General features: G+C 40.5%; 1 protein-coding gene across 6 annotated transcripts in view; it reads right to left on the bottom strand.

The window, feature by feature from the left end:
* ralgapa1 (Ral GTPase activating protein catalytic subunit alpha 1) overlaps window positions 1-18,264 on the bottom strand; it is a 92,999-nt gene that overhangs the window by 5,152 nt on the left and 69,583 nt on the right. For all 6 annotated transcript variants that reach the window (XM_034135203.1, XM_034135206.1, XM_034135205.1 and 3 more), the window contains one exon: window positions 3,588-3,712. In XM_034135203.1, the coding sequence (XP_033991094.1) occupies window positions 3,588-3,712 (125 nt within the window). The remainder of the gene's footprint in view (window positions 1-3,587; window positions 3,713-18,264) is intronic.

Raw genomic sequence — 18,264 nt, 5'->3', positions numbered from 1 at the left:
GGATAACAGGAAAGAAGGAAAGGGAGGAGAAGGTGGAAGCACGGAGGATACAGGAAAGAAGGAAAGGGAGGAGAAGGTGGAAGCACGGAGGATACAGGAAAGAAGGAAAGGGAGGAGAAGGTGGAAGCACGGAGGATACAGGAAAGAAGGAAAGGGAGGAGAAGGTGGAAGCACGGAGTATACAGGAAAGAAGGAAAGGGAGGAGAAGGTGGAAGCATGGAGGATACAGGAAAGAAGGAAAGGGAGGAGAAGGTGGAAGCACGGAGGATACAGGAAAGAAGGAAAGGGAGGAGAAGGTGAAGCCACGGAGGATACAGGAAAGAAGGAAAGGGAGGAGAAGGTGGAAGCACGGAGGATAAAGGAAAGAAGGAAAGGGAGGAGAAGGTGGAAGCACGGAGGATACAGGAAGAAAGGAAAGGGAGGAGAAATGTGGAAGCATGGAGGATACAGGAAAGAAGGAAAGGGGAGGAGAGGGTGGAAGCATGGAGGATACAGGAAAGAAGGAAAGGGCAGGAGAAGGTGGAAGCATGGAGGATACAGGAAGAAGGAAAGGGAGGAGAAGGTGGAAGCACGGAGGATACAGGAAAGAAGGAAAGGGAGGAGAAGGTGGAAGCATGGAGGATACAGGAAGAAGGAAAGGGAGGAGAAGGTGGAAGCATGGAGGATACAGGAAAGAAGGAAAGGGAGGAGAAGGTGGAAGCATGGAGGATACAGGAAAGAAGGAAAGGGAGGAGAAGGTGGAAGCATGGAGGATACAGGAAAGAAGGAAAGGGAGGAGGAAGGTGGAAGCATGGAGGATACAGGAAAGAAGGAAAGGGAGGAGAAGGTGGAAGCATGGAGGATACAGGAAAGAAGGAAAGGGAGGAGAAGGTGGAAGCATGGAGGATACAGGAAAGAAGGAAAGGGAGGAGAAGGTGGAAGCATGGAGGATACAGGAAAGAAGGAAAGGGAGGAGAAGGTGGAAGCATGGAGGATACAGGAAAGAAGGAAAGGGAAATGAAACATAGAAAAAGGGAAACATGTACAGACAATACAGAGAAGGAAAAAGGAAAACAATGATGAAAGAGGAAAGGGAAAGGGAGCAGTTTAGGAGAGTGAAGGAAAGAAATCAAAAAGAAAATGAATAAAAACATAGAATAAGAAATGGCCACACATGTAAAGAGACAGAATGGAAAGATGTAAACACACAAAGCACTGTGCAACACGGTCAAACTGGTCGCTTTAAATACACTCATTCTGCCTAAACCAACCACTGAGATACCTATAGCGTGTGTGCGTGTGTGTGTGTGTGTGTGTGTGTGTGTGTGTGTGTGTGTGTGTGTGTGTGTGTGTGTGTGTAGTGAACCAGGAAGAGGAGCGTACAACAGGTTAGAGGTTAGGTTTCAGTGCAGGTTAACAGAACAAACAGGAACACGCGTTAGTAAACAGGCAAATCAGCAGAAATGTCACGTTGTTATAAAAAGGAAGTCTCATTTTCATCCTGACTGAGTCCAGGTTGGTATTAACAGGGTTTCACATGTATAAGTAGCTACCTGTTCACATGTTTGATCTAATCCAAGTATCACGCATTGTGGAATGCCATAAGCCCCTCTGGTTCAGCCCTGTTTCTTTGTGGGGACGTAGCTAAAGAGACAGATTTCCGAGGAGGTGATGGAGACCAAAACAGAGCTAAAAAGAAGTGTGAATATTTGACATATTGGATCATTAAAAAAAGAAAGCGAGAACCTTTTTTTTTTTACGTCTTCTTTTTTAAATTAATGTTGGAATGTCAATAATAAATGTTGATGTTTTTAGAGCTAACAACCAAGCGAATACATCTCTCCACATGAGTCATACCAAACTGCTACCCACAGCTGAGATGGAAAAGACACTTCCTTTGAAATCGTTTGTAACCATAGATACATGCAGACCTGCTGGTGGAGAACACAGGAAGAGAAAACATTTCAAACACAACGTGGCAGAGGAATCAGAGAGAAGCACAGGTTAGGCTGAGAAAAGGGAGAGCCAATCAGAGAGGGGCGAGTCAATCATGTGACCAGGCTTACCTTTTAGCTATAGGCAAGTGAGACAAAACGATCTAAAGGAGGGGGGGGAACAAAAAGGAAAGAAAAACACAAAATAAAATAGAAAAAAAATAGGAAGAAAAATGAAAAAAAATAATAATAATAACAGAAAGAGAGAAAAATGTTTGATCACTGTGCTGTTAAGGGAGGGGCATCTGTAAGTTAATATAGGGAGATAAATAGATAGAGATAGATATATATAGAGAGAGATATGAGTCGGGGGGGGGGGCAGTAGTAATTTGAGCAAGGTTTGATTCAGAGCACAGGATTATTATGCCGTCTTTAAATGATCATTTCAATGATTAACTTTAGTCATTATGCACCTATTAAAGGTAGGGTAGGTAAGAATGGAGAAACCAGCTCGCTAGAATTTGAAACTACGCAGCCGAAAAAAATCTTCCCCTTCCTTCAGACTTCCTTACAGAGCCCCTCCTCCAACACACACGAACGCGCACATGACCAATGAGGGCACGAGATAAGTTTGTGCACAGATGGAAGGCTGACAGGCAGGTAGGCCATCCAGTTATTTTAGCCGGGCCGGCTAAAATGATTGGTCGTGCTTTTTACAGTACTACGGCTTCCACAGATGACATTTTTTTATGTATTTATTGTCAAAGCATTTAATATATTCATTGCTATCGGGATGTTAAGAGCATTCCATGGAATATAACAAAAAGTGTTTCTGAAGTGAATTACCTACCCCACCTTTAAGACAAGAAATCAGGCAAATAACATCCTGTTATCTGACTGGCATATTGATCCTGTGTTCTGAGATGACATTTGGGGCTGAGAAACACACTGACAACCCACTAAAGTGTGGGATTTTACTACCACACAATACAATCATCATTTTAGGTTGTGTTTATGGTTATTCAGCCTCAAAGCAGGTTGTTATTGTACTATTCATATTTGTCAGATCACGGGCAGTTGGACAATAAAAACAACAGGGATTAGATATATACATATTCTGTTTGACCAGAATAGAGAGTAAAGCATTATGTCCTCATGTTCCTTTATGCTTCATGAACCTCCTTAGCTGCAGAATTAACTTTATTGTAAATTATCGCCACGTTAAATAATTGTATTATGTGCGAGTCAAAGGGAAAGCACACTATTTTTAATACGACTGAACCGGACACGTTACAGACAAAAATGATCAGTCTGTGTCTAATAAAGTTAACAGGATACATATGAGAGTCATTCAGTGGAATATAACACACTGTGTGTGTGTGTGTGTGTGTGTGTGTGTGTGTGTGTGTGTGTGTGTGTGTGTGTGTGTGTGTGTGTGTGTGTGTGTGTGTACGGAAGCAAATAAAGGACACAATAAATCCAAAACATACGGATAAGAAATGACAGTCAGCACAAATTAACACAAGTATTAAGCCTAAATACTTATGTTTAGTTTGACTATACTAATGTCTTCATATTTTTTATTTACGTCCTCGACAATGAATGTGAAAGCCTAGCCCCAAGGTTTTGATTGACAGGTGATACTGTTTGAGCGGTATCATATTTGTGTTTTACCTGAGTCAGAGGGCAGGTGAGTGCAGGGAGCCGGGCTGTACACTCGAGCTGCGTAATCTTCGAAGGTGGTCGGCTCCTGGTGGTGCTGCACGATGGTCTCCAGGTATCGGGCTCGCTCCTCATAGCTGAGGTCAAAGGTCAAGGTCAAGCAACAAAGAGACAGACGCCAACAAAACATGGAAGGAGCAAAAATATCAAATCTGGTAGGAAACAGTTATCAAACCTCGAAAAAAACATTAAAAAGAATTCCATGGTGTTTTCTGATGGAAGAAAACTCGTTTTTTGGCCATTGTTGAGATAAAATTGACTGGACCTTTTTCTGCGGATGGATATGACAGCACATAGTCCTTAGTCAGAGTGTCCTCCTTAGCAACAGTCTGCTAGCTTCATTTATCATTAATCAATCTATTCAATAAAAAAATGAATACAAAAACATTATATCAAATATTTTTGGAAAGGATTATGGGTTATATATAGACTTTATTTTATAAAGCTGAATCCTTGTTACTATCAAATATAAGCAAACGCAATAAAAGTTTGCTGGAGAAACCATAGTGTGTGTTGAAAGGTTACTTGATCTATAAATAAATAAATATCTCAAATAAATTTGAACTAAATCATGAGCAAAAAATATAAAATAAAATAAGAGATTCGACGATGTAAAATAAAGAACTGAAGAAAAGGTAAACAATGAAAACAAAATAAAGAAATACCATTAATAAGCGCCTTAATGGCGTTTTCTATGTGAATCTTCGGAGAATGCGGCGGTCCAAATAAAAAAGAAAAATGAAAAAAGAGAAAGAAAAAAAAGTCCTCTCAGCATCGAATTCAAAGAGAGAGGCGCAGGGATTCTGCAGAGTAAATGGAAACCAGGACTTCAACTGTCCATCTATTAGAGATAACCTCATTGATAGAATGACATTTACCCTCTCGTCCTTAGTCCTACTCATTCATCCAGCCATAATGACAGCCATATGCAGTCTCTCGGACACACACACAAACACACACTCACAACTCAGGGCCATCATCTCCCAATAACATTACCATTTGCTCCAATAACTGAAGATTTGCAATGAGAGTGTGTGTGTGTTTTATAAGAGTGGTTTGTGAACAGGCACGGTGTGTATGTAAGTGCATGTGTCCGTGTTTGTGATGGGATTAGGCCAATGAATCTTCAGAATGAAATCTGTGTGTGTGTGTGTGTGTGTGTGTGTGTGTGTGTGTGTGTGTGTGTGTGTGTGTGTGTGTGTGTGTGTGGTGGGGGGGGGGGGGGGGTGCGTTGTGAATGGTCGACCCTCTGAAATAGCTCCCATGGGTTTTCTATTGGGTTAGAGAGGCGCTCTATGGGCCTCAGAAGAGAAAGATTCAGGTCTAATGGTAACTGATCCAGTTAGAGACAATGATAATAACAACAATATGGCTCCTTTAAAGTGGAGGGACAGACTGCGCTGGCGGAATCAAACAGAAAGGAGGAAGGGTAGAGGAGAGACTGGGGAATGAGTGGAAAAGAGAGCAAGAAAGTGAAATAAACCTATTATTACTCAAATATGCTATTAAACTTTGTAGCTCTGGTCGACTTTTTATAAGAAGATAGTGGCCGACCCCTCCCACCCTGGACACAAACTGTTCACCCCCCTCCCCTCTGGCAGGAAGCTGTGCTCCATCAGGACCAAAACCTCTCTCCACCTGAACAGTTTCTTCCCCTCCGCTACCGGCCTCTTAAACAAGGCCCGGCCCCCCCACTGACACTTTACCTCAGCCACAACCCAGACTCTATACGCATTACATTAATGCACACAATGTTCAAATACTGCTTACTGCACATATTTCATATTTTATATTCTATAATTCACTGCATTCTATTTCGCTGTAAATTACTGCTTTATTTTATTGCTATCTATCTATATATTTTTTTACAGTGTTCTTAATATAGTTCGCTATCTGTGTACCTTTTTTAGATTTTTTGTTTTATATTTTATGTATGCACCATGACATCAAGTCAAATTCCTCGTACGTGTCAACCTACCTGGCAATAAACCCGTTTCTGATTCTGAATAACTTTCACTGCCAGAAGGGTAGACAAAGGTCCAAAGTGATGAAATGTTTTATACCAAGTAAACTTAGAGCTTGATGTAATTAAACTGTCAGTTTTCTATTTAGCTAGCAAGTGTTAGCTAACTAGCGAACGTAAGCTATCTGACAAGAGACTGTAGCTATCTATTTAACATGCTGGCTAGTGAATGTTAGATATCTATATATCAAACAAGCTAGCAAGCTTGCGTTAGCTATTTACCTAACATATTAATTCAAGTTGGCTATATGACTAATTAGCTAGCTTATGTTAGCTACCATTCCAACAAGCTATCTATCTAGCTACGGCCAGGGGTTAAATTGGGATTTGATATGTGGGGGGGCTCTGTTTGAAGGTGCGGGGGGGGTTAGGGTTAGGGTGTCTGATTATTTGACCTTAAGGGCTATACTGTATATGAGGCCCTAAAGTATCTGCTCCATTATCTGTATCAAATGCCCACATTGATGCCACCAAATGACACAATAAAAATAGAGAGTACTACAAATAAATAAATTACATCTTAAATTATTAACATATTTTTTACAAATATCCAACCTTCAAATTTATATTTTATATCAACATTGCTCTGCACACTTGCTAAAGAACATTTGTGTGGTAATCTCAGTTCATTTGTAGGGCTGCACGAGTATGGCCAAAAGTATGTGAGTAAATCTCACTGTAAACTATTTAATTATGACCGATCATAACTCAGCTTTATGCACACACACATACATTTAGCATGGTTTAGGAAACGGGCTCCGTGTTACAGGACCGGTCGGGTCGTTTGGCGGCACTAACTTTCCTTCTACACACACACACACACACACACTGCTGCAGACTCTCTGCAAGGAGGAGCCGCGGAGTCCGGGCGGTGCTGCAGCTCCTGATCGGAGCAGACACACGTTCACTAAGCCGAAAAACTATATCCGGTCACAGAGATCTGCTATTTTAAAGTAAAGTCAACACATATCGACCCTAAATATAGTCTATATTAAAAAAAAAGTTTGAACATATATATATATCGTTTTTTGTAAACATATGACAAATGTGCGAGGGTGATGACGTCAGAGCATCGTCCTATGGGCTGGGGCTGAGCCCCGGACAGCCCCGGCCCAATTTAACCCCTGGCTACGGCCATGGCCATATTGCTGGCTCTCATAATAAAAATTTGAATTCATATTTTATATCCTATGAATACATTTGCAGTGCGGACCTGTGTCTACCATTCTGGCGTGAGAGTAATTATAAAAACATTGTTGAGTGCATTTTTTAGCTGACCGGCTGCTCTCAAACAGTTAGCAACTTCTCACAATCCATACATTGCCGTAATTCCATATCACATCTTTAGTCTCGAAATGGTTAGTTTCTCGCATTAAAAAGTGTAATTACTTAAGTACATTTAATTCAAAAGCTTGTGAGCAGTTTCTTTGACATGTAAAGGTTGATAAAGCTGGCGACGCTAGGAAATGTAAGCGGAAGTACCAACACAAAATAAGATAATGTGGAACCACCCTTTGCAGCGTCACTTTAAATGTTGGGGTCACAGTCATTTTGGGAAGGCATTACCTCCTTTTCTTTCATGAAGGAGAGTCCTTTGTATCCTTCAAAAGATTGAAGCTGCTTTCCATCATCTAGAGAAATCAAACAGCTTTTATCATGGCTGCTTTAAGGTATTTCCGGGTCATTTCACTCCGTTAGAATCTTTCCTAAGCAAACAATACTATTCGAATGCAACACTTGTTTCAAAAGGTCTTACTAAAGTCAAACTGAGAAGGGAAGGGAGGGAGCAGCAGAGGGAGAGAGGGAGGCTAGAAGTGCAAGACAGTGAGAAGCTGAGGGAGGAACTTGTAAAAAGACAGGAGAGGGAAGTGGAAGGGTAAAGCGGAAGAAGGGTGAGAATCCTAGAGCAGGTCATAGTGGAGGTGAAGGGGAGGACAGCGGGTGAGACAGGGAGAGGAGGATGTTTAAGTAGCAACATGATGCAGTGTGTGTGTGTGTGTTACCCGGAGAGAGCGGAGAAAAGAGCAGCAGTCACACACACAGCGCAGAGCCTCTGTGTGATCTCGCCGTTTGCCTTTTCCTGCCCCCCCCCCCCTCCTCTGCATCACACTTCCCTCTGAGGTGAAATGTCTGTCTGTGCAATTAGGACAGATAACTTGTATGTATTACCGAAAACACACAATGATCTCTATATCCTGTTTACAGAGTGTCTGGCTGAATGAAGAAGCAGCTTGGGAAACAGCCCCTGAAGGGTTTATAATAAATGCACTGCCTTAATATTAGCAAATATGGAAGTACATTTTTTTATACTTGTAACATATTTTAGTACAACGTGCACATTTTTTATTTAACTTCTTATGTTTATATAAATATTATATTATATGATTTTAAAGAAAATTGTTCTGATGTTTATATAAATATCTTTTTTATTTATCTTTATTGCACATTTTTACATTACGTTTATATTATAAATATAACAGTAAAATGTTTTTGGAAATATTTATATATATATATTTCAAAAAACATTTTACTTATATTTATATAAATATCCTTATCTATTTATCTTTTTGTTGCAATTTTTTATTTCATGTTTATATAAACATTAGATTTTTCTATAGAACATTTTACTTATGTTTATAGAAATATTGTTTTTATTTATATTTTTATTGCACATTTAAAGGTAGGTAGGTAAGTTTGATAAACCGGCTCAAGATCGCTAGAATTTGAAAATAAACAACCGGAGAAAATCTGCCACTTCCTTATAGAGCCCCTCCTCCAACACACACGAACGCGCACATGACCAATGAGGGCACGAGATAAGTTTGTGCACTGATGGAAGGCTGACAGGCAGGTAGGCCATCCAGTTATTTTAGCCGGGCCGGCTAAAATGATTGGTCATACTTTTTACAGTACTACGGCTTCCACAGATGACATTTTTTTATGGATTTTTTGTCAAAGCACTTAAGATATTCATTGCTATCGGGATGTTAAGAGCATTCCATGGAATATAACAAAAAGTGTATCTCGAGCCGGTTTCTCAAACTTACCTACCCCACCTTTAAACATTGAATACAACTTTTTTTTTACAGAAAATGTAATTATTTTTATAAAGATATCCTTTTTTATTTATCTTTTTATTGCACATTTTTACTTTAACTTCTTACATTTATACATATTTGTATTTAATGACTTATATCTTTAATAAGAAACCCACTATTCCCCAGGATAGATCAAGTATTCTGATTCTAAAAGTCCAGTGTTGCGTCATTTCTGAGAAGGTGAAAGGGTTACAGGACTCCAGCTGGACAGAGCACAGAGGCAGGGCGGACTGAAGGAAAGGACAAGGAGGAGACGGAGAAATAAGTACACAGGCATGGCACCACCGCTGAGATAACTGATGGGAACATCACTTTACTTTCCTTCACTCTGTGTTCGTATGCCTTCTTTATCTCCCCCTCTCTTCCTCTCAGCGTGGGGTCTCTGCCTGTGGCCTGATGGCACTGTGTCACAAACACCAGCTAGCCACCAGGGGGCTGGCTGATACGATACGTCACCTTTTAGTTTGGCCCAATATTCTGAATAGTCACGTTAAAATAATATTCTGTTTGGATATTTTGTTTATCCAAAGAGATTTACATACACTTTAATATTGAGCCTAGAATGGCCTAGAGGAGCCATTTGGGGTTATTTATCTAGCCCACTTTAGACATGTTGATTGCAGGGGCTGGGGATCGAACCACCCAATCACTGAATGGTAGACGCCCATTTCCCCCCTGAGCCACAGTCGCCTGATATTCCGAATCGGGTCTTAGTGCGAAAGCAGCTTTTTCCAATTCAAGTCATGGTGATTTTATACGGGTTCTTAGGAGCATTCTTTAAAGTCATCTTCAGGGTAACGCAAGTGATCACGCTTTCCCCTTTACGCCACAATCTAATCAACGTGAGCTAGCTGAGAGACAAAGATGCTTGTCCACAACAACAAGCGTATTATTTTCGGAAAGAGACAAGCACCTACCTTCAGACACAATGGAAGCAGGGAACATTTAAGTTATTTGAGGACGTACGCCATATGGGAATTTTCCGTTAATCGGAGGAGCATTCGTTTTCATTAGCTATGTTACCAGCTCAGAGGTTTATTTTTTTTCAATATAGGTGCCAGAAACACAATATTATGCGGATTTAAACGTAATATTGTAGAATTGTTAGCATAGAAACGCTGGTTAGCTCAGAGAGCAAGTTTTTTTCGACCCACGAAAACACGTTTACTTTTAGGTTGTGTGACATTTTCTTAATTTGAATACTTGAAACATGTTCCCAGATTGAATCCTGCTCTGTTAGGCATTTTGTGGTCCGTATCTGAATAAAATGAAGAGCATCAAAACGTAGAAACCAACGAGAGATCAGAGCAAATAGACTTTCACACGTCCGTCCGTCCGTCCGTCCCTCCGTCCGTCCGTCCCTCCGTCCGTCCGTCCGTCCATCCAAATGGCAGCCGTGGCTATGAAATCTACTGTAATTGAATTTCAGACTGCTCCTCTTATTAAGTCATTAGCAGAAAAGATATCTCTCTTTTGGAGAGAAAAAAGAAAAGAGGGGAAATTATAAGGGGGAGAAAGCGGAGAAGAGAGAGACAGAGCAGGGGGGGGCGGATAAAAAGGCTCTTTTGTATCAAGTCACAAACTCATTTTCTTGTGTGTGGCTGAAAAGAGAGGAGAGAGTGAAGTGTTTGTCCCTACTCTGTCTCCCTCTCTCTCTCTATTGTATTCCCTTTTCTCTCCCTCTCTCCCCCACAGCGCCGGTCATTGTGGCGGAGCTTCGACTCCCGCCATCACTGGAGACTGAGGAGGAGGGGGGGAGGAGAAAGAGCGCATTAGGAGCTGGGACCACCGCTGGGGTGTGTGTGTGTGTGTGTGTGTGTGTGTGTGTGTGTGTGTGTGTGTGTGTGTGTGTGGTGTGTGTGTGTGTGTGTGTGTGTGTGTGTGTGTGTGTGTGTGTGTGTGTGTGTGTGTGTGTGTGTGTGTGTGGGCTGATGTAAATATGCTGCTTTTCTTATGAATGTAAAGGGCCTAATAAGAGCTTTAAACCCCACTCAATTGAATCAATAAGCTATTCATTTAATGGTTCTTCACATTTTCACCCCGCGTGATAGAATGACAATATATGGTGTTTACATTACAGTTTGTTAAAGGAAGAAAATACATTTTATTAAAGTAGAAATGTACATTTCCAGACTCTTTCCAGAAATGGTCACCTGGTTAAATTTCATATATAAAGATATTTTATAAATGTATTTTGAAATAGTTTGTGGGTGAATTCCTTCCTGTTCCCAAGTAGGTTACCCATCCAGTTTGTAAACCAACGAGGGTTAAAGAGTCATTCTGTTCGTCCCAATTGGGAATAAGAGACATAACTTCTACTAAAAGATGTTATTATTCAAATGAAAAGAACTTGTAAACCGTGTTTGAGAAAAAAGTTTGGGCAAAATGTCCCCCAAATTCAAGCTATTTGCCCCATAAACCACAATAAAGGGAAGAATAATTATTGCGTGAAAGTTCTTTACATTTTCAAACATTGAGGGCAAAAATTGTCCGGTGAAAACATATATTATTTCCTACCCTGAAGGTAAAACACAGTATTGCTTTACTATATATGGCTGTGATCAAATGTTCTTGGGTATCAAATACTGAAACCCAAATTAATCAACGGTACGTCAGTGCGTGTTAGTGCTTATCGCTACTGATAAACACATGTGGGCGAATTCTAATTCAAAGGCGTAAAAGTGCTGTGTCACAATTACTGGACAAAATCTATAGAAATGCATATTACTGTGATTTAGGGCAAGTCAAAGTAAAACAGGATTTAAAAACGAAATCAAACGATGGAATGTCCCTGTAAAGAGACTGCACATTTTTAGATAATGATAGAAAACAGAGAAAGAATTAGAGGATCATTGGTTGCAGCTCCAGCTACAACGTTGTCTATGTGTTTTTTGAAGGTTAACAAAGCAACATGTATATTTATTACATGGCTAAGTTGAATTCATTATTCTGATTGGTCAATTTCAATTTTCAGTCCAACACTTTTTGCTAGCAGACCGTTGCTAAGGATAACAGCCCGTAGCCAAGGAGGATGCTCTGATCAAGGGACAATATTATGTGCAGTCATATCAATCCGCAGAATGAAGTCCGGGCAAAACTGACCCCAGTCAAGAAACGAAAAAGAGAAGACGGGAAGGAAAGAGGTCAAAAGGCCGAGCGCTGGACGTCAGCAAAATCAACAGAAGAAGATGGAAGTGAACAGTAACAGGAACAGGAATGGGCTCTGTCAATGTCTAAACAATGGTTTGATGGAAAAGGAAAGTGAACAGACTTGGACAGTCACAGAAAACCTCCATCAGTGCTGACATCATTTGAAGTTACACTGCTGTCGCTGCAGTTCCAGCCGTTGGTACACAGTGGAACCGACTTATTTCAATGTTTAAACCAATTACCATTTTAAGCCAATATTGTGAGTTAAGTATTTCGTTTATTTAGTATGCAGACGTGTAATAAGCTGGATAGTGTGCAGCTAGCCGGTCCTCGATTAGAAAAGAACACTGACAGGGTGAGCAAGATCTCGACTCGTACGTATAACCTATATATGATCTATTTTCTGCATTTCAAGACACCTATCCTCAGAAACACACACACACAATATCTCACTTTGCATCTCACACACCCTATCTGTCCTCTCCACCCCAGGCATTGGAACAGACAACAGAGAGAAGGACATCAGAGGGATAATACAATTGGAAAAGCTTTACAGCGTGTAATGATAAACCTGTGCGTGTCTGACAATGGGTGTGTGTGTGTGTGTGTGTGTGTGTGTGTGTGTGTGTGTGTGTGTGTGTGTGTGTGTGTGTGTGTGTGTGTCCATGCCCAAAGGACAAAAGCTAATGGGTTTATATCTTTCTGCGATAGCAATGATATGGAGGCTTTGTGATTTCATTACGAGTGTGTGTGTGTCCACGTACGCCAAAGATGGGGGCAGAGATAGGTAGGTCTAATGCACTACTTATTGTCAGGGGCCGAACATACATACACACACACACACACACTCAAAATCTAGTTTACCCCTAATCATCTGCTCTTAAACCCATTGCAGAGAAACACATGGAGGAGAAAACAGACGTGATACATTAATTGGCTCCTTGACACTCCATTATTTCACCCTTTGACGTGTGTGTTTGAGAAAGAATACACACACACCCCACTGGGGAGCCCTAAAGCTGCCAGCGCAATTACAAGCTTTATTTAACGCACACACACACAGCAAAGTGCACAAACACAGCAGGGTGCCAGTGAGCGTCACACAGGACCTGATAATAATTCTCAGATTAAGGAGACGGATCTTGGTCCCTATCTGCAGGCTCAATATTCATATCACACACACACACACACAACACACACACACACACACACAGCAGGAAGGAGAAAAAGAAGGAAGAAGAGCAAGAGGGGTTCGTACTATTGGTTGGACGAAACAAGTAATATACATTAGACTACATCATAAAAAAAAATATATTAATTGCATTAGCCCCAATAAGAAACACATAATAGTATATAAGTAATTCAATGCAACTCGTGATCAATAATGTGGATAAAAGGTTTTTTTTGGTCATACAAAAACCTGTTGGAGTAGCTTTTGGTTAAGTTATAAAGAGTTTGATCAATCATCAAATACCTATTTACATCCCAGAGTGTGCACTATATACTCCACTTCCTGTCTTTTCAGGGCCAAATTGAAGCTGTGTGTCAGTGTGCCGTTCTGTACTCTCATGGACATCCCACCTGAATCTTAAACACCTCGTCACATCAAAATACTTACATTCACACCCCCCGCCTCAAACTGCATTCACACACGCACGCTGCAGCTTAGCTTGTTTACCAGTCAGAGGGGGGTCTGCTCCAACAAGGCGTCATCAAGCCACTGATGGCTCCAACTCATGTGTCCGCACAGCTCTCGGTGACAAGCCGCGTGCGTACATGACACACACACACACACACACACACACACACACACACACACACACACACACACACCACACACACACACACACACACACACACACACACACACACACACACACACACACACACACACACACACACACACACACACACACACACACACACACACACACACACACACACACACACACACACACACACACACACACACACACACACACACACACACACACACACACACACACACACACACACACACACACACACACACACCGTGGATCATGTGTTTCGGAAATTAGACCCAAAAAAAAGGAAACGAGTAATAGATAACGTGAGGCTTCTCACAGAGCAGAAAGGTGTCTGTTCTTCTTCTATGATTCAGGTGCATCCACTCTGTGCTGAAGGCATAGACTAGAGGGACATGTGAATGGTAAAAAAAGCTCCTCATTGAGATCAGGACTGCTCAAATTCTACACGTTGCAGACTCTAAATCCACCTGTTACTGCACCTTGGCTATTACAATCAAACACCAAAACAAAAAAAAGGGCTGCCCTCGAATAAAGATTGTTCTAGTCGACCAATAGTTGTCAATTCAGACGATTAGTCAACCAATCGTCTCACTTTTATAATATATTATTATTATTAAAGGTAGGGTATGGTAAGTTTGAGAAACCGGCTCGAGATACACTTTTTGTTATATTCCATGGAATGCTCTTAACATCCCGATAGCAATGAATATTTTAAGTGCTTTGACAAAAAATCCATAAAAAAGTGTCATCTGTGGAAGCCGTAGTACTGTAAAAAGCACGACCAATCATTTTAGCCGGCCCGGCTAAAATGATTGGATGGCCTACCTGCCTGTCAGCCTTCCATCTGTGCACAAACTTATCTCGTGCCCTCATTGGTCATGTGCACGTTCGTGTGTGTTGGAGGAGGGGCTCTATAAGTCTGAAGGAAGGGGCAGATTTTCTCCGGTTGTGTATTTTCAAATTCTAGCGATCTCGAGCCGGTTTCTCAAACTTACCTACCCTACCTTTAATACAATGGATTTTTTCTCCCCAAACGGTTTGAGTTTCAAAGGCTGATAAAGATCGTTATAATAACAGCATGATACGTTGTGCTTCACATCAAATATTAAATACAATTGTTGTGTAATGACCCTTTGAGATATAAATTGAATGTTACACGTAGAAAGTGCATAAGAGTCGCAGTGCAGAGACGGAGCTTCTTGCTGTTATTTATAGTTTATTGCACTTATTGTAAGTCGGTTGGATAAAAAGCCATAACTAAATGTAATGTAACTTGAGTTTGATGTTACACAAAGTTAAAATGTCAGTGTGTGTGTGTGAGACACTTCTGCCAGTAGACGTTGTGAGTCTATGATAGAGCTGTGTCTATATCGTAAACAGTGATACCCGTACAATGTCCATTCTTTTGTCTCACCTCTTGTATATGCACTGTGAACCGTAACTATGCTCATATTTTAAATATATATATATTATTTTGTCATAGATTGTTAATGATTTTCCTTGAGTCCTCAGCTGTTCTATGTTAAACAAATATTTTAAAACCCTATCATGTTGATCTGCTTGAAAAATAATCGACTAATAATCAAACATGAAATCACATAGCAGACGTACCGCTGTATTAGGAAATGATGCAGATGTTGCCGTGTCACACACACACCATGGTGCTAACATGTGAAAGCTCCGGAAAGCCTCTCACACACACCAACACACTCACACACATCTCCCCCCCCCCCCCCCAAGGGAGAAGCGGGAGAGATTAGCTGTGACCCCTCCTCCTCCTCACCCTTTTCTTTTCATTTCCTCTATCTGCCCGACGGGAAACAATTAACCACAATCACCTCCCCTCTGCACACATTCATTTCCTCACCCCCCCCCCCCAACACACACACACCCTTAACCCAAGCCTGATCGTATTTTAAAGCATCAAACACCACTCAACGAGCCGCGCTGATCTGCTGTCAATTTGCAGGAGGATGCTCAGAGGACGCTGTGATTTCAGAGTGGATGGGCATCATGCATTTAAATGTATCCGTATTTACAATGTGCAGGACCTCTATTCCTCAATTCAAAAAGACTCATTTCCTTTGTACTTTGACTGTTCATTTATGTTTCTTCATTTGTCAAACTTATAAATAATAACAATATGATTATATAATAGAAAATATGTTCTCATATCAATAGGGTTAACTTTAATTGACTTTGCACTCCTGCAGGTGGATGATGTCTCAAGCTTGGGAGAAAATGTATATATCTTCCAAAAATGTATGTGTGAAAGAAATGTACAACGCTACTGGAATGCTGAGTGCTTTTATGTTTATCCATTTATTTATTTAATTTGCTTAATTTATATTTTCTTATTCTGTGGTTTTAATTTGCTCATTAGTTTTTTCACTTGATTTATTTATTTTTACTTTTTGATTGCTCAAGTGTAATAAGCAGAATGTTATATTTAATTCATGAATAACTAACTGACTTGAGTATGTGACATTTGATTGTTGTCACTATTTGTATTTATGAAAAAAGGGCTGTAAAAATGGTGATTATTTGTATTAATCTACCAATTACTTCTAAGATAAATCATTAGGTTTAAAACATGGCCGAAAGAAGAGAAACATATTTACTTAATTGTCCCAAAGTCCAAGCAGTTGTCTTTAAATATGTTTTTATGTCACTATCAAACCTCCAACTCTCCAAAACTGCATCGACATATTAATACAAAGATAAATGTATTTTTTTTACATGTTTTTATTAACACTAAAACTAAATCTTTATGTTTTGTACCTTTACCTGCACATTTTGTAACTTTTGAAATGTAATTGAAAGGGGCCCTATTCTTCAGATGTTCAGGTTCATATTAGTATTTAGTGTCTCTACAGCAGGGGTCTCCAACCTTTCTTCATCTGAGAGCTACTTTGAAAAAATGAAAGTGGCCAAGAGCTACTTGCATCACATCGCTTACATTTATTCACATATCACTCATCAGTTCAATTAAGCTATACTTTTGTACACGTGTGAAATTGCAATACCTAAAGCTTATCAAAAATCTTAACTTCACATCAAGGTCCAAGAAAACGACAATGTCTCCCATATTATTATGGCCCTCATAATAAGTGCATCACTGACAATTGGCATAAATGTCCTTAATCACCACCTTACAAGCATCTTATGGCACATGTATAAAATAAGTGCATTCACTCTTTTTCACAGTCAGTGAGATGAATGGCACTGCATGAGTCCACCATACAGGTGTATGCTGGAGTGTACCCACTTAGGTTCACTCTAATAGAGTCATTTAAATGTTCATCAGTCAGTCTTGTTCTGTATTTAGATTTCATTCATGTCAGAAAAAGCTGCTTCACAAAGGTATGTAGAGCCAAATAAAGCAGACATGTTCAGTGCTGCTTGGTGAATGTTCTTATAGTTTTCGGTGTCTACAAGGCTCCAGAAATGTTGTGAGTTTTGCTGAGACTTAAGCTGAACATGATTTTGGAGATTTATAACCTCCATCTCCACAGGATTGACACTGAACAGTTCAGCCATCTTCTTCTTTTTCTTCTTCGTCTTGACATTAAATTATAAACCATAATAAATCAATTGTATAGGTCTAGCCTCCTAATCTGTGTGTGAAAATGGTTCCATCCTCATAAACAAAAAACGAATGCTTCTGCAGTCTAGCTGCAGCTTCTTTTCTTCTGTTAAAAAAAAGACACTGAATGTCCTGAATGTGGCATCACACACATGACTTGAGTCTGAACACAGCAGACAACAGGAGTATTTACAACAGCATTATAAAAACTAAAATAGTGCATGTGGGTGCACACTTATATTCTCTGTCTTACTGTTACATAAATCCTATGAATGTATGAGATTAAGTTAGCTTCATCATATCTCAATCAGTGATTAAGTGAATAATAACGTTTCTATCGGGTCACTGTCAGCCTGTCACTCATTATTTTCAGGGAGGGGCGGGGTTTGGAGGAACGGAGGAGACGGTGATCGCGGAAGCTTTCCTCCTGCTTTCACAAACTTTACGTATTTATCAACTGAAAATAGCAAGAGGACATTCATACTCTGCAATCCAAGACTTGATTAAATCCACCAAAAACCTGACATGACGATAACGAGTGTTTTTCAAAAAACACAAACCCCTCCCTGTGTGTCTCTGAGCCACAGCGACAGGGCCTGATTCAGAGCGGGTCATTCTGCTGTTGGTTCTGGACTGGTGCTGGTGCTGGTGGAGAAAGCAGGCTGCTCCGTGTGTGGTGTCGCTGTGCTGCTGTCACGTCTGTTCCTAGATATCTGCGTCACCGACCAATTTGATATTCGTGTAACAGAAACATTTCTAAAATAAAAAAACGTTATTGTCCAGCCGCGGCCGAAAAATCAAGAAGCAAACCTTACTATGCTATAATTGATAATCGAGCGGCGAGCTACTGAAAAGCTGCCCGCGAGCTACCGGTAGCTCGCGGGCAGCTTTTCAGTAGCTCGCCGTGTTGGAGAGCCCTGCTCTACTGTGACATGTCTCCATGCTTTAATGTTCAAAAAGCTCTTTATCTTTCTCATACTGC

Source organism: Trematomus bernacchii, unplaced genomic scaffold (genome assembly GCF_902827165.1).
Source record: "Trematomus bernacchii unplaced genomic scaffold, fTreBer1.1, whole genome shotgun sequence".
NCBI lineage: Eukaryota > Metazoa > Chordata > Actinopteri > Perciformes > Nototheniidae > Trematomus > Trematomus bernacchii.
Note: the sequence above shows the minus strand (reverse complement) of the source record. Positions and strands in the feature narration are given on the sequence as shown.